The sequence below is a fragment of the Hypanus sabinus genome, chromosome 6, assembly GCF_030144855.1.
Source record: "Hypanus sabinus isolate sHypSab1 chromosome 6, sHypSab1.hap1, whole genome shotgun sequence".
Classification (NCBI taxonomy): Eukaryota; Metazoa; Chordata; class Chondrichthyes; order Myliobatiformes; family Dasyatidae; genus Hypanus; species Hypanus sabinus.
In genome coordinates, this window is record NC_082711.1 from 45,339,887 (window position 1) to 45,356,549 (window position 16,663).

At 41.3% G+C, this 16,663-nt stretch overlaps 1 protein-coding gene across 1 annotated transcript in view; it reads left to right on the plus strand.

The window, feature by feature from the left end:
* LOC132394992 (aromatic-L-amino-acid decarboxylase-like) overlaps nt 1-10,131 on the plus strand; it is a 94,574-nt gene extending 84,443 nt beyond the window's left edge. Inside the window, exon 13 of the mRNA XM_059971325.1 lies at nt 9,934-10,131. Within this exon, the coding sequence (XP_059827308.1) occupies nt 9,934-10,131 (198 nt within the window). The remainder of the gene's footprint in view (nt 1-9,933) is intronic.
* The last annotated feature ends 6,532 nt before the right edge of the window (nt 10,132-16,663 follow it).

The window sequence follows — 16,663 nt, forward strand, 5'->3', positions numbered from 1 at the left end:
AGATAGATAGGTTCTTGATTAGCCAGGGCATAGAAGGGTATGGGGTGAAAGCAGGGGAGAATTGGACCAGCCCGTGATTGAATGATAGAGCTGATTCGATATGCCAAATGGCCTACTTCTGCTCCTATATCTTATGGTCTTCAACATCATAACTAATCTAAAAACTCAGGCACATGGAATGCAAGGCATGTTGGCAAATTGGATCCAAAATTGGCCCAAAAGGTAAATTGCTGGAAGAATTCAGTGAGTCAAGTAGCATCTGTGTAGACAAAAAGGATGTGTCAATGTTTAGGGTCCAGACCCTGCATCAGCACTGGGTGGAAGAGAGAAGATAGCCAGCATGTGGAAGTACGGGGACAACACCTCCTCTTCCACCAAAAGCAGAACTTCCCTGTGGCCTAATGCCTTATTATTCCGATTTCTATTCCCTTTCTGACATGTCTGTCCATGGTCTCCTCTTGTGCTATGATGAGGGCACCCTGATGGTGGAGGAGCAACACTTTATATTCTGTCTGGGTAGCCTCCAGCCTGATGGCATGAACATCGATTTCTCCTTCCGGTTAAAAAAAATTCTCTCCCCCCCCCCCCTTCTTCTGTCCCTCACTCTGGTGTCTTACTTCCCAATTATCATATCCACCTGCTGCCCCTCCTCCGTCTCTTTTCTCATATAGTCCACTCTCCCCTCCTTTCAGATTCCTTCCTTGATGGCTCTTTACCTTCCCCACTCATCTGGCTTCACCTATTACCTTCTAGCTATCCTCCTTCCCCTCCACCCACCTTTTTTTTATTCTGGTGTCTTACCTCCTTATTTTCCAGTTCTGAAGAGGAGTCTCGACCTGAAACATTGATGTTTATTTTTTTCTATGGATGCTGCCTGTCCTGTTGAGTTCCTCCAGCATTTTGTGACAGTTGCTTTGGATTCCCAGCAACTGCAGAATTTGTTGATTTCCCATAGACTAATCATCTATCCGTTTTTCCACTTTTAACCTCGATCCTCCACAACCCCCACCAAAGTTCTGATGCAGGGTAATGACCCAAAATGTCAACACATCTAATTTGCTTGACAGATACTGCGTAGATTTAGCTCCAAAATTCAGAATCTGGGATCTCATTTCTTCTGTCTTCTCTGGATCTATTGACTTGACAATATCAGACATAGGGTAATATTAGACTTTTGTTTTTATAATTGGATGCATGTAGCCAGTGGTGTCCTACTGGCATTGATGCTTGGACCCTTGGCTTGTAATTAAATGATCTGCATGTGGATGTAGGTGGTGGGCTCATTATGTTCACAGATGGCACTAAGATCAGTAGAATCGTTGTCAGTGTGGAGAATAATTATAGGATACAGGATAACATCAAAGTGATGGTTGAAGGGCCTGAGAAATGGCAGAAGGAGTTTAATCCAGATAATTGTGAGTTATTATATTTAGGGAATACTGAAGAGGCCCTTATTCATGAATGCATCATGAATAGTACTGTCCTTGGGAGTAGTGAAGGTTGTCAGTGTGGTTGACAAGGCATATGGGATTTGGTCTTCTTTAGTTGGAGCATTAATAAAAGAATGGGGAAGCTATGCTCCAACTTTACAAAACATAGGACATGCCTCAGCTAGAGTACTACATGCTTCCTACAGTATAGTGTGGGATGCACACAATACTGCAGGAATGATGTGATAGTACTGGAGAGAGTACACAGGAGAGACTGGAGAGGTTTCTAGTTTTCTGGAGTGAAAGAGATTAATGGGGGCATGACTTAGATATATAAAATATGTCAGAGAGAGGTGAAACCAGATGGGTGGGAAATATGCTAGACTGCAGGAATATTTTCTCTAATCAGAGATGAATAAAACCAGAAGACAGAAATTTAGGATGGGTGATAAGAGATTTAGAGAGCATCTGAGAGAGAACTCTTTCCACTTCTAGAGTGATGAGTACCTGGAACGTATTGCCAGAGAAGGTGGTTGAAGCAGGGTCACTGACAACATTTAAGAAATGGTCAACATGGGCATAATGGGCTGAATAGCCTTTCTAAATGTGTGACTCTGGCACAATGTGCAGGTTATAGACAGTGACATGAAGATCAGCAGCAAGCTGGCACCTGCTACCTGGATGTTTTCATCAATATCTTTCAATTCTTTCTGAAAAATTCAAAACCATAGACAAGCCCAGAGCCCTGTTCCACTTGGCTACTTCCAGACAAAGGTTACTCCTTAACAGAAACAGTCCATGACCTCACTGCAGTTCCTCAGAGCAATTGAAGTACAATAAAATGCATTGTGCCAGGATGACAGTAGGCAAGCAAATGATTGACATTCAGTGGGGACCTTTGGATAGAAGCTCAGAAACAGATGATCTATGGTTTGTGATCAATGAAGTATGATCATTGCTGCCAGCGAAGTAGTCATAGTGCTGCTTTTGTGGCATGAGGCACCTGTATGTTACTTGCAAATCTTACATAACTACAAAGCTTAAAGTCTTGATTCAGATACTTGTACTGATGAAAGGCAAGTTTAGCATAGTCTTGCAATGGTTTGTAGAATCATGCAGTTTCGGGTCTGTTTGCACAGTAACAGGGCGTTTGCTTATTGTTTCTGTTTCACCCCTGTTTCCTCCTGCTATTTCTCCTCTAAATATATTTATAACTTTGCCAGCAGAAATACTCTTCATCTAGATGTGAAGATGAGTAATAAGATCACAAGCAGGCAGATGTTAAGTTTTATAGTAGGGCAAAACCCTACATAAAATGCAAAATAAAGCAAGTCCAACTGGTCTGTAAGGTATTCAAGGTGGTTCCAGCAAACTGGATCTGAAATTGGATTGGTGATAGAAAGCAGAACCTGATGCCCAGAGATTAATTTTGTGGTTGGAAGTCCATGCCCAGCAGTGTACTTTGGGATTTGGTGCTAGAACCTTACTGCTAATAGATTGATAATCTGTATATGAATGGAGCAATTCATAGATGGTACAAAAATTGGTGTTTTTATAGTGAGCAACTACATGAAGATATTGGTGAATTTGTGAAATGGGCAGATAAATGGCAGATGGAACTTAATTCTGCATAAAATATTTTGGGAGGACTTATAAAGGCAAGGTATACACTATGAACCCTTGGGTTGGACCCTAAGATATAAAAGCACATGTCCAAGTCACATTACAAGTAGGTATTGTGGATGTAAAAGCATAAAGGATACCCGCCTTCATTAGCCAGAGCACACTGTCAGAATATAAGAGCAGGCGGATTACAACTATATAAAAATTCACTTAGGCCATTGGAGAATGTCTGGGATAGAAAGTTTCCACTACAAGAAAAGAATAGACAGGTGAGATTTATTTTCCTTGGAGCAAAGAATGCTAAAGGAGGACCTAAGTGAGATATACAAAATTTTGATGGGCATAAATAGGGTAAACAGTGAAAAAAATCATTTAGCAGAGGCAAATACAACTTGAAGATCTATATTTAAGTTATGGAAAGGAGATTTGGTGAGATTTGAGGAAGATTTTTCGCCTGCAGTGTTTTTGAGATTTGGAACACTGTTAGAGGCAGAGAACATTTCTCATAACATTTAAGAAATATTTAGATGAACACTTGAAGCACCTCGTAATGGAAGGCTATAGGCTGAGTACTGGAAAATAGGATCAGTAGATCAGTACTTGATAATATGTCGTTGGGTCAATGACCAGCACAGTCCGAGGATATGCTGGTGGCAGCCTGGAAGTGTCACTCAACATGCTTCTGGTGCAACACAGCATGCCCACTATCTCTCAGGCTAAACTGTATGTCTTTAGAAGATGGAAGAAAATCTGAGCACCAAGAGGAAACACATGAGGTCAAGGGAGAGTGTACAAATTCCTTGCAGACAATGCGGAATTGAACCTGGACCACTGGAACTGTAAACATTGTGCTAATGACTAAGATAATGATAATAAGCTTGATTGAGATTTATTGAAGAAAGGCTGTTTGAACTAGTGAAAATCAAATTGCATCCAAGTTAAGAACTTTAAAGTCACTATTATTAAATTAGTGCAATAGATATGAATATGAACATTAAGGATTTGACTAATATATAATTGGTTCAATTAGATGATGGTGATGATTGAATCACTTCAATAGGTTTCAATAGGTACATTTAATATCAGAGAAATGTATACAATATACATCCTGAAATTCTTTTTCTTTGCAAAACATCCACGAAAACAGGAGTGCCCCAAAGAATGAATGACAGTTAAATGTTATAACCCCCAAACCCTCCCAGCTCCCCGCCCCCGTGCATAAGCATCAGCAAGGAAACAACCCCCCCCACCAGCAAAAAAGCATTGGCACTCCCCACCATGTACTCAAGCGTGCAGCAAACCATCAATAAAGACACAGACTTGCAGTACCCCAAAGTCTACTCATCATGCCGCTAGAAATTCGACATACCACAAGCTCTCTCTCTCTCCCAGATAAAGGCAAAAGAGGTGTCTCCGTTTCATAGTGAGAGGGGAGACATAACAAAATAACTCGCCAATTTATGGTGTTAAAAGTCTGTTTTTCCAAGAACCTTTCCAAGTTCTGTGCCCAAAGAACTCGGGTTTCTGGGCATACAGACAGCAGCCAGCTCACTGCTTATGGTTTTCCATTTCCCACAACGTATCAGGTGGCAACACCAACCTCGAGTCTGCCAAAAGAGCCACGAAAGTTCGGTACCCTGAAGGCGCACTAGTATTCCAGGCCACATCCTTGGCACATTGAAAAGTGGCCAGTCGTGAAACCCTGAGAGCAGGTCCCATTTCTGCAAAGAACCAAAGTCAGCGTGTAACTTCAGGTCAGGGTCTTCTAAAGAACCCTGAAAAGGGAAAAAAAAAGACATCAAAGATACAGATAGAGCTGTTTCTGAAGATGCAAGCAATGGAGTCACCATTAGGCGCCATCATCCTAACCTCTGCCCTTGCAGAGATACTAGTGTTATGTATCCCGTAACTGGATAACTTACCAGCAAAGATAGAGAGGTCTGTTGAAGTCTGATGTCACTATTTTCAAACGTTTTTATTTATAAAGGGGCACAAAAGTAAGGTTAATGCAAACATTCAGATAATGCACATCACCAATACGCAATCTAAAGCCCGGATATAGTCATAATTATCATTAATCTCGGCTGTTGTCTAGGGGATAATATTTTTCTGTCCATTGTAAATCTAAAGAGTCATTCAAAAGTCTTTCGAGGAATTGCTGGGTGTCACGTGTCTTAGAGGAATCGGTGAGAACGAAAAGAAGACTTGCCCGTATCCTTTTGACCACTCCGTTAAAATCAGGGGAGCGTTGGTTTCCCCGTTGTTAGTTCGAAGTCCTTCTCGGTAGTATCAGCCACCCGCTCCCCAGGCAAAGGAGTTAGGAGTGCACGTGGCGCTGAGTGGCTTCCAGCTCTCCCGGGAGCGTTGAGCGAGCAAGTTCCTCTGGTGCATCGCTAGGGTACTGCCTCCTGCAGTCCGCTTTTATCTTTACTTGTAGAGTTGTAGCTGTCATCAACGTAGGGGGATGCAATCTCCACCCCCACATGGCCCGAGGGTGTTCAGGTTCATGGTAGTTGTCACGTAGCCGGGACTTGCACGTGACACAGGTGCCTCTAAGAACAAATGGTCAAAACCGTTGCATTGTCTCTCAATTCCGAGTCCCGAATTAATAGCGATCTTGCGATTCTCCAGAAGGAGGGGGCTGCTCCTGCTCCTTCGGCCCCTCAGAGCTGTGGTACATTCATAACATCTCCCCTCTAAAAACCGCGTTTTTTACCAGCGGTTAAAAACGGAGTTGTACAGTGTCTTACAGGACTTTTACTCTTAACACAATACCCAAGCTTTTTCTCTTCACAGAATACTACCGCTATACATTCAAGTCAGTATCTAAATAGTTAACGATTACAGTGCCCCTTTCTTTAATATCTTAAAATTGCATACCTTACTAAAGACTTGTAGCATCAGACTTCAATTCAATAATCATCTATTTATGAGTATTTTTTTTCACAACAAAACTAAGGAGGGATGCCCTTAGCTTAGGTGCATTTACAAAAGTTTATGCGAACACTGATCGTTTCAGTCGTTTTACGTAACCAGCAGGTCTCCAAAAGGGGCTGTCTTTATCATTCACAGGCTTTGGCGCAAACCTGTTCAACCTGCTTGGCTGTCTAACAATGGCATCTCCATTAACCGTCGCCTCTTTTTCGGCGACCCCCCCCCCCCCCCCCCCCAGTGGGAAACTTGAGAAATTTTCGTCGTGAACTCCCGCCAGCCTTGTTCATCGGGGTTATTTTTGCAACACCATGCCCCAAACGTAGACCCTTCTCACCCACTTCCTCGATTTTACCCAGGTGGCTAGCCCTTTTATCAGTCTCCTTCAGGATATTGGTGTTTGATTCGAACTCTTCGCTCAAGTAGCATATCGAAGGCAGCCTTTTCACACCCCATCCTGGCATAACAATAGAGTGGGGGGCCCCGCTATTCCCCGGCTCACTCTGCGAGCGATCTGCCAGGTTTAAGATTTCTTCCTTCGATTTGGAAACTACAGACTTTTTGTTTCCTTCGCTAACAATCCTCACCCCCCAATTCTTAAATTCTGCATTAACTTTGAACACTCCTTCGAGTACAAATGCCGGGGAACTCACACTTTCCCCGGTTACCAAGGCTAACCCTTTTCCCACTGAACCAAGTCCATCTGACCCACAAGGACGGCCGCCCCGTTCCACTGGATCAGATACCTCAGACTTCTTCTGAGCTCCGTTACCAGGTTCAGCACCTCGTGCATCCCCATCTCAGACACACTCAAACGGGACATTGGCCTCTTCCAGGCTTTCAACACCTGTACCTTTTTCAAATTCTAACTTCCCCCCGATCCTCCCAGTTACTCTCTGGGCAGCTCCCACCCGGGGAAGGCGCAACCCTGCGAGCTGAATCAACCTCCTCGGCCCTTTCAGCAGACCCCTTCGAGGCAAAGGTATCCTTTCTATCTAGGACTGCCCTCCTCTCATTATCAGGAACACCTTTAGAACTCTCAAGTTCTTCAAACAATTCTGCCAAACCAGACAGATCATCCATGTCCAACTCTGGACCTTTCAACAGCTTTATCTGTTTCTCATCTTTATCTCCTACCTTTAGGACCTTTCTCTTCACTAAAGGTAGATCTATCTCCTTTCCCTTACACCCTTTAAATTTACTACTCTTCGTCTTACCACCCTCTAAACCCGCATGGCACAGGGACAGCAAAGACGTCTCGGCCAAATCAAAACTGGCCAGATTTAAACTGCTCTCGTTCACAGCTCTCTCTCTCGACAGGCTGCGAGTGATCGCACCGGCGAGATGGTCCTTGGGCGCTAAGAACGGGGCCACCATACTCGCCGGTTGCCAGGTCGGCAGCATGGCTGACCAAACCTTACCCCCTGCTAAGTCATTTCCCAGCAGGATGTCCATGTCATCTCTCGGGAATTCTGAGGGCACCCTTATTTCAACTGATCCATACACCAGCTCACAATCCAGAATGACCTTATATAAGGGCACCATTTCTATTCATTTATTTATTCCTTCCACCTTTACCATGCCCGTTTCCCAACCAAATTCTAGTACCTTACGGCTAACCAGGGATAATTCAGTGCCCGTATCCCTCCAGATTCGTACGGAAACTGGTGTGTCTCCCTCCGTCACAGACACGGTTCCGTGTGACAGACAAATCCCAGAGCCTTCTCATACTCTGTCTACCCTCGGCTCTCTGGTCGATTTGCTGATTACCACGACACACCCGATAGGGACTGTGGCTTTCCCTCTTCCTATCTCCTTCCTCGGAGCAAAGCATCGAGATGCAATGTGCCCCTCCTTTCCACAATTAAAACAGGTCAAACCCAGAGCCCTCTGGCCATCTTGCCTTTCCCCCCCCCCTCTCTCTCTCTCTCTCTCTCTCTCTCTCTCTCTCTCTCAGCCACTTCCAGCTCTTTTAACTTAAGGTCACGTTCCAACTTTAATTTCTCCACCTCTAACTGAACCGTCCCACTTGATGGTACTTTGTCAGGGATATCTTCCAAAACCTCATCTTCAAACACATTCTTCCCAACGTAATACTGAGTTATGGCCCTTCGTACCTCCCGCTTTTTCATGGACGACCTCACTTCTGTGAGGTTCAACCCCTTCGCCAAATTTAACAAGTCTGATTTGGTGGCCGCCTCTAGCGCCCCCTCCGTCGGGTTTTCCATAAATTCACCCACGTACATCTTTGCTGGTTTCCCGTCTGGCTACCCGCATAACCAGATTCAAGTTTTTGATTTACAAGCCCGATTCACCGGCCTCCCAATTTGGTGTCAAATCCCGGACGAGCCCCCAAGTTGTTACGTATCCCGTAACTGGATAACTTACCAGCAAAGATAGAGAGGGCTGTTGAAGTCTGATGTCACTATTTTCAAATGTTTTTATTTATAAAGGGGCACAAACGTAAGGTTAATGCAAACATTCAGATAATGCACATCCCCAATATGCAATCTAAAGCCCGGATATAGTCATAATCATCATTAATCTCGGCTGTTGTCTAGGGGATAATATTTTTCTGTCCATTGTAAATCTAAAGAGCCATTCAAAAGTCTTTCGAGGAATTGCTTGGTGTTACGTGTCTTAGAGGAATCGGTGAGAACGAAAAGAAGACTTGCCCGTATCTTTTTGACCACTCCGTTAAGATCAGGGGAGCATTGGTTTCCCCGTTGTTAGTTCGAAGTCTTTCTCAGTAGTATCAGCCACCCGTTCCCCAGGCAAAGGAGTTAGGAGTGCACGTGGCACTGAGTGGCTTCCAGCTCTCCCGGGAGCGTTGAGCGAGCAAGTTCCTCTGGTGCATCGCTAGGGTACTGCCTCCTGCAGTCCGCTTTTATCTTTACTTGCAGAGTTTTAACTGTCCATCAACGTAGAGGGATGCAATCTCCCTCCCACATGGCCCGAGGGTGTTCAGGTTCATGGTAGTTGTCACGTAGCCGGGACTTGCACGTGACACAGGTGCCTCTAAGAACAAATGGCCAAAACCGTTGCATTGTCTCTCACTTCCGAGTCCAAAATTAATAGCGATCTTGCGATTCTCCGGAAGGAGGGGGCTGCTCCCGCTCCTTCGGCCCCTCAGAGCTGTGGTACCTTCATAACACTAGTTAAGATGGGCAGAAGGAACTGTTGCTGTGGTGTTCTGTAGTACCATACAGGCATTGGCCACCACTGTCCATAATGAGCATTACACTGACTATCATTGGCCTCATTTCATTCATTGCCTTCCAGAAAAAAGCAGTGAAATAGCCTTGGTGATTCAAATGCTTGTCTAGATAATTCTTAAATATTGTGAGAATACCTGCTTCCACTACCTCCTCAGGCAACATGTTCCAGATTGCAACCACTGCAATGTATGAAACCATTCCACCTCAGATTTCATCTAAACTTCTTACCTCTTAACTCATATCCATGTTGTCTTGTTTCAAACAACCACACCATGGGAAAAAGGTTCTTGTTATCCACCTTATCCACACTCTTCATGATTTTATTACTATCACCCTACTGTCTCTCTGCCCAAAGAAAAACATAGCCTGTCCAAATCTCTCCTTACAACTGAAATGCTTCATTCCAGGCAACATCCTGGTGAATCTCCAGGATTCTTCTGTTAGCACTTCAATCAGAACTGTACACAATGCACTAGGTGTGGGCCAACCAATGTCTTAAAAAGTTGTAACCTGATGACATTGCTCTTATGCCACAGCTGATGAAGACAAGCATCCTATATACCTTCTTCACTGCCCTTTCACCCTGTGCTTTCTGAGATCTATAAAGAGGAAGATATACTGCCAAATACCCTCATTCAATGATGCAAGTTTATATGACTCTCTCCATGAAAGTTTGCATTAAATGTGATAAATAGGTAACCATTTTATTTATTGTATTTCCTTTTTTTTAGGGCACAAATGATTTAAATGAAAAACTCTTAAAAGAGATAAATGATTCAAGGAAGATTTATATTGTGCCATGTCAACTTCGAGACAAGTTTGTCCTCCGTTTTGTCATATGTGGACGTACAGTTGAAAGTAAACATGTCCAGTATGCGTGGCAAATCATAAGTCAGACTGCTGCAAATCTTCAAATTGGCCCTCAATAATACATAAAATCCACAATACATCTTACATTGTAAAACAATTGTGTTAAATGAGCATGCTTCACTTTTTTTTATTATCTTGTGCTGATCAGAAATTACTGCAGGATAATACTCTTTATGAACTAAGTCTAAAACATTTGAATAATTATTCTCTCTGTTTAGTTTAAATTTTATTTTACTACTTAATGGTATGTTTAACAAATAATAATTTTTAAAAACTGATATTTAAGAACAAGGGATCACAGTTTAAGGATAAAGGGGAAGCCTTTTAGGACCAAGATAAGGAAAAACTTCTTCACACAGAGAGTGGTGTATCTGTGGAATTCTCTGCCCCAGGAAACAGTTGAGGCTGGTTCATTGGCTATATTTAAGAGGGAGTTAGATATGGCCCTTGTGGCTAAAGGGATCAGGGGGTATGGAGAGAAAGCAGGTATAGGGTTCTGTGTTGGATGATCAGTGATTTACCTTCCTACCAGTGACTTGACCTTCAAATTAATCTTTAAGGAATCCTACAAAAGAACTCTCAAGTCCCTTTACACCTCTTATTTTTGAATTCTTTCCCCAATTAAAAAATAGTCTACACCTTAATTCCTTCTATCAAAGTGCATGACCATACACTTCCCTACATTATATTCCATCTGCCACTTTTCCCATTCTGTCTAAGTCCTTTTGCTGGCTCCCTGCCCCTCCACCTATCTTCATTTTCGCCATCGATTCCATCATCCAAATCATTGATGTATAACGTGAAAAGAAGTGGTCCCAACACCAACCGCTGCAGAACACCAGTAGTTACCAGCAGCAAATAACCTCCTTTATTCTAACTCTCTTCCTCCTGCCAGTAAGCCAATCTTCTATCCATGCTAATGTTTCCATTAATACCAAGGACACTTGTTAAAGCAGCCTCATGTGTGGTACATTATCAAAGGCCTTCTGAAAATCCAAGTAAATAATACCCACTGACTCTGCTTCATCTATCCTGCCTCAGAGCTATTTCCTCAAAGAATTCCAACAGATATGTCAGGCAAGATTTCCCCTTAAGGAAACCACGCTGACTTTGGCCTATTTTATCATTAGCCTCAAAAAACCTAATCTTTAATATGGACTCTAACACCTTCCCAACCACTGGTCAGTCTAACTGCCCTATAATTTCCTTTCTTCTGCCTCCAATGACACTTGCGATTTTGAAGACCTCTGGAATCATTCCAGAACCTAGTGATTCTTGAAAGATTATTACTAATGCATAATTGTTCCAGCTACTTCAGAACCCGGGGGGTGTAGTCCATCTGGTCCAGGTGCCTGACCTACCTTATGGGCTCAGCTTCCCAAGCACCTGCACTCTAGTAATAGCAACTGCACTCATTTCTGCCCCCAACACTCTTGAATTTCTGACATACTGCTCAAGTCTTCCAAAGTGAAAGTTTATGCAAAATACTATTAAGTTCACACATTTCTTTGTCACCCATTACTACTTCTCTAGTATTCCTTTCCAGTAGTTTGATATCCACTCTCACCTCTCTTTTATTCTTTATATATTTGGGAAAATCTTTGGTACCCTCTTTCATATTATTGGCTGGCTTACCTTCATATTTTATCTTTTCTCTCATTGTGGTATTAGTTGCCTTCTGTTGGGTTTTAAAAGCTTCCCAATCCTTAATTCTCACTAATTTGTGCTATTTTATATGCCCTCTTTTTTGCTTTTATGTTGTCGTTGACTTCGCTTATCAACCTCAGCTACCTCATCCTTTTAGAATAATCATCTTTGGGATGTGTTTATTCTGCACCAACCAAATTACCCCCAGAAATTCCAGCCATTGCTGTTCTATTATCATCCCTGGTGGTGTTCCCTTTCAATCAACTTGGCCATCTCCTCGCCCATGCCTATGTAATTCCCTTTACTGCACTGTAATACTGATACATCTGACGTTGGCTTCTCCCCCTCAAACTACAAGGGGATTTTTATCGTATTATGATCACTGTCTTCTAAGAGTTCCTTTACCTAAAGCTCCCTAATCAAATCTGTTTCATTGCACACACACACAATCCAGAATTGCATTTCGGGTAGTGAGCTCAACCACAAACTGCTTTAAAACACCCTTTCGCAGGCATTCTTCAAATTCCCTCTCTTGGGATCCAGCAACACCCTGATATTCCCAATCTACCTGAAAATTGAAATCCCTCATAAGTATGATAATGTGACACTTTTTTATGTGCCTTTTGTATTTCCCAAAGTACTTTATATCTTACATCCTGGTTACTGTTCAGAGGCCTGTATATAACTCCCATCAATGTATTTTTACCCTAGCAATTTCTTAACTTTACACACAAGGATTCTGCATCTTCCTATCCTGTTACCTCTTTCTAAGGATTTGATTTCAATTTTACCAACAGAGCCATCCCACTTGCTCCACGTACTTGCTTGTCCATTCGATGCAATATTAAGATTGATTTTTGGATGTTAAGCTCCCAACTATGAACTTATTTCAGGCATGACTCAGTGGTGCCCAAAACATCATATCTGCCAATCTCTAAATGCACTACAATATCATCTACCTTATTCCATATACTGTATGCATCTTCAGTCCTGTATTCATCACCTGTTTCAATTTTGCCTCCAAGTTACTCTTCAACTCATCCCACTGACAGCAATTTTGCCCTATAATCTGCCTGTTTTTCTTCACAGGACACTGCAATTAGTTGTATACCAATTACCTAGTCCTCAGCCTTATCACTCTGGTTCCCACCCCCTGCCAAATTAGTTTAAACCCATTCTAATAGCTTTAGCAACCTGCTAGCAAGGACATTTGTGTCCACTCTCTCCCTCCCCCAAAGTTTCAGGTGTAACCTGTCATTTTTGGATAGGCAATAAATGTCAAGAACATGAAATGAAAAGTTCTTGAAAGTGAGCCCCTAGATTATGTGAACAGTTCAGTGATGGGATGAGTGAAGTTATCCCCTCTGGTCTTGAGGCTCCTGTACCTCCTTCCTGAATGCAGCAGTGAGAAGAGAGCTGGCCTGGATGGTGGGGATCCTTGATGATGGTTACTGCTTTCCTGTGATAGCACTCTAAGTAGATGTGCTCAATGGTGGGGAGGGCTTTTCCTGTGATGGACTGGGCTGTACCCACTACTTTTTAGGATTTTCTGTTGAAGGGCATTGGTGTTTCCATACCAGGATATGATGCAAGCAGTCCATATACTCTCCACTGTACATCTATAAAAGTATGTCAAAGTTTTGGAACAACACTTATGTGTGGGATCAGGACAGATCCTCTGAAATGATAGCATTAAGTTAAAGTACCTGACCCACTCTGATGAGGACTGGCTGATGGACCTCTGGTTTGCTCCTCTGGTAGTCAATAATCGGCTCCTTGGTGTTGCTGATGCTGAGTGTGAGTTTGTTGCAGCACCACTCAGCCAGATTTTCAATCTCCCTCTAATATGCTGATCCATCACCACCTTTGATTCTGCCAACTACAGCGATGTTGACAGCGAACTTAAATATGGATAACAAAGTGCTATTGAATACCTTCTTTGCATTTTTAAACATTTAAGATATTTATTAATTGCAATTGACTTGTATTGTAAACTGAACAGTATCATATATGCACAGTGCAGTACATGTGGGACAATGCTTTTGTTGCAAACAAAAATAAACATTCTGCAAACTCTGAACTGAGCTTTGTATGTTATTTGTATGTGGAACCTCCAGTTTAATATTATGATCAGATTCTGTGGTGTTGTCTTCATCAGATCTACCGTACAGACTCAAAGGTATTTTGAAAAGCAATCCTAATTATTACTAGTCCATTATCAGCAGCTGTGTGAAGAGTTTCTTAGGCTCCATTAATTTGATTTTTTTTCCATTTTCATGGGTGGAGGATTCTATCTAAGTAGCCTCCAACCTAATGACATGATTGTGTGTTAAGAAATATTGAGTCAGTAACAGAAGCACATATTTGTTTTAATTCAAAATTTCTGGCAATAAACAGCCTAATATCAACTTTCCTAATTACTTGCTATAATCGCATACCAAAATAGACATTTTCAAAATAGACATAGTCTTTTCACATTCTCACATAAAACATCTTCCAGACTTTTCTCATTCATTTAACTTACCTATATACCTTTGTTATCTCCTGATGTTCTTTCAACAACCTGGTAAGATGATGGAGTCCTTCATTAAGGATGTTGTTTTTGAGGTACTTGGAGGTATATGACAAAAACGCTAAAGTCAGCATGGTTTCCTTAAAGAAAAATCTTGCTTGACAAATCTGTTGGAATTCTTTGAGGAAGTAACAGGAGGGATAGACAAAGGAGTTTGTGGATGTTGTTCACTTGGATTTTCATAAGGCCTTTGACAAAGTGCCACACATGAGACAGCTAAACAAGATAAGGGCCCATAATATTACAGGAAAGATACCAGAATGGGTATAGGATTAACTGACTGGCAGAGGCAAAGACTAGGAATAAACGGGGCCTTTTCTGGTTGGGTGCTGGTGACTTGCGGTGTTCCACAGGGTTCAGTATTGGGACCGCTTCTTTTCCTATTATATGTCAATAGTTTGGAATTTATGGGTTTGTAGAGTGACAGGTAGTGTTGAGGAAACAGGGAGTCTTCAGAAGGACTTGAACAGATTAGAAGAGTGGCAGAGAAGTGGCAGATGGAATACAGTGTAGGGAAGTATATAGTCATGCATTTTCGTAGAAAAAATAAAAGCACCGACTTATCTAAATGGGGAGTGAATTCAGATATCAGAGGTGCAAATCGACTTTGGAGTCCTAGTGTGGTATTCACTAAAGTTTAACTTATAGAATGAACTGGTAGGAAGGAAAACAATTACAATGTTAGCATTCGTTTTGAGAAGAATACTAGAATATAAAAGTAAGGATGCAATCGTGAGAATTTATATAGCTACATTTGGAGTATTGTGAGCAGTTGTGGGCTCCAAATCCAAGAAAGGATGCGATGGCATTAAAGGAAGTCCAGAAGAGGTTTACATGAATGATCCTGGGAATGAAAGGGTTAAGGTATGATGATATTTTTCTTTCATTGTTTAAATGGGTCTAGTTCTGCCACTTTATCCATGTTATATCTGCAAAAAGCTCCAATGAATAGGTCAATTTCCCTCACACAAAACCATATTAACAATGCCTATTTTTTGCTAAATGCTCAAAGATTTCTTTAATAATAGGTCCTAATATTTGTAAACTGGCTTGTAGTTGCTTATATATTTGCTGTTTCCTAATTTAAAGGAACTGTAAGAAATTTTAGAATATTAAAGCTCTGCATCAGATGTTATCAGCCACATGCAGTAAAGTTAACCAGAACAGGACATTGTCAAGCCACAGCTCAACAATTTGCTCATTAACAATTGCAATTTTCTTAATTTCTTCCTTCCCTTGCAGTTCGGATTCCAAATTAGAGATATTTCTGGATTGTTAGCTGTATCTGTTATAATGAAGACTGATGTATCTATCATTTGCTTGTTTTGCACTACTACTTTTGCAAAAGCACTTACCCGTGCACCAATGCTCATTCCATATAATATATAAAAATTTTTGTATTTGACTAAATGATATTTTTCTTTCATTGTTAATATTCTATTAATTTGTACTTAATTTTCTGATCTGCCACATATTTGTGTATTTATATGCTTTTTCTTTGGAAGCTCTTTCTTCATGTCCACTATTTCTCCGAGAAAACAACCAAGTGAAATAATTATTAAATATTTCTGTCTCACTTCTGTCCCAATCTTTTTTTTTTACAATTGACGGGTCTACGAAATATTTCACTCATTTTAAGTTGATTGGTATTTAATTTCTTGGTAAACACAAAGTACACTGCAGATGCTGTGGTCAAATCAACACATACAAACAAGTTGGAGGAACTCAGCAGGTCGGGCAGTATCCGTGGAAACGAACAGTCAACGTTTCGGGCCGAGACAAAGTCAGTCCTGATGAAGGGTCTCGGCTCGAAACGTTAACTGTTAATTTCTTGGTATCTCTTAGCATTCCTATTTTAACTGTTAGAATTCCTTCTTATTTTCTGTTATTACACATTCCCTTGCCTTCTATGTGCATAGCCTCTCTCTGTATCATCTATAGTTTCTTTATATTTTTATTCATGCCTGGAATCCTATAACAGTGTTTTCTTCTGTCAGTGGAATATATTTTTCATGCACAGTATTGATCACCATTCTAAATGCTTCCCATTGTTATTGCATATGGCTGTTTGCCAATAGCATTTCCTATTTTATCTTACCAAGTTCAGTTCTTATCACAAGTTCTTTTCTTTGATCTGTAATTTATAACCTAATTTGGATCTGACATGTCCTTTTCTATTATCAATTTAATATATTTATAGACTATTGCCAGATTTTCCAATAGAAACAAACAGATTTTATTCAATGCTTATAATTAGCATGGAGAATAGGTTTAGGACCATACAGATTAAACAAATCTTAATGTGGGTCAGAACAAAAAGTTTGGGAGCCAGTGTTCTAACAATATAAATCACATTGACATAAAGGAAACAA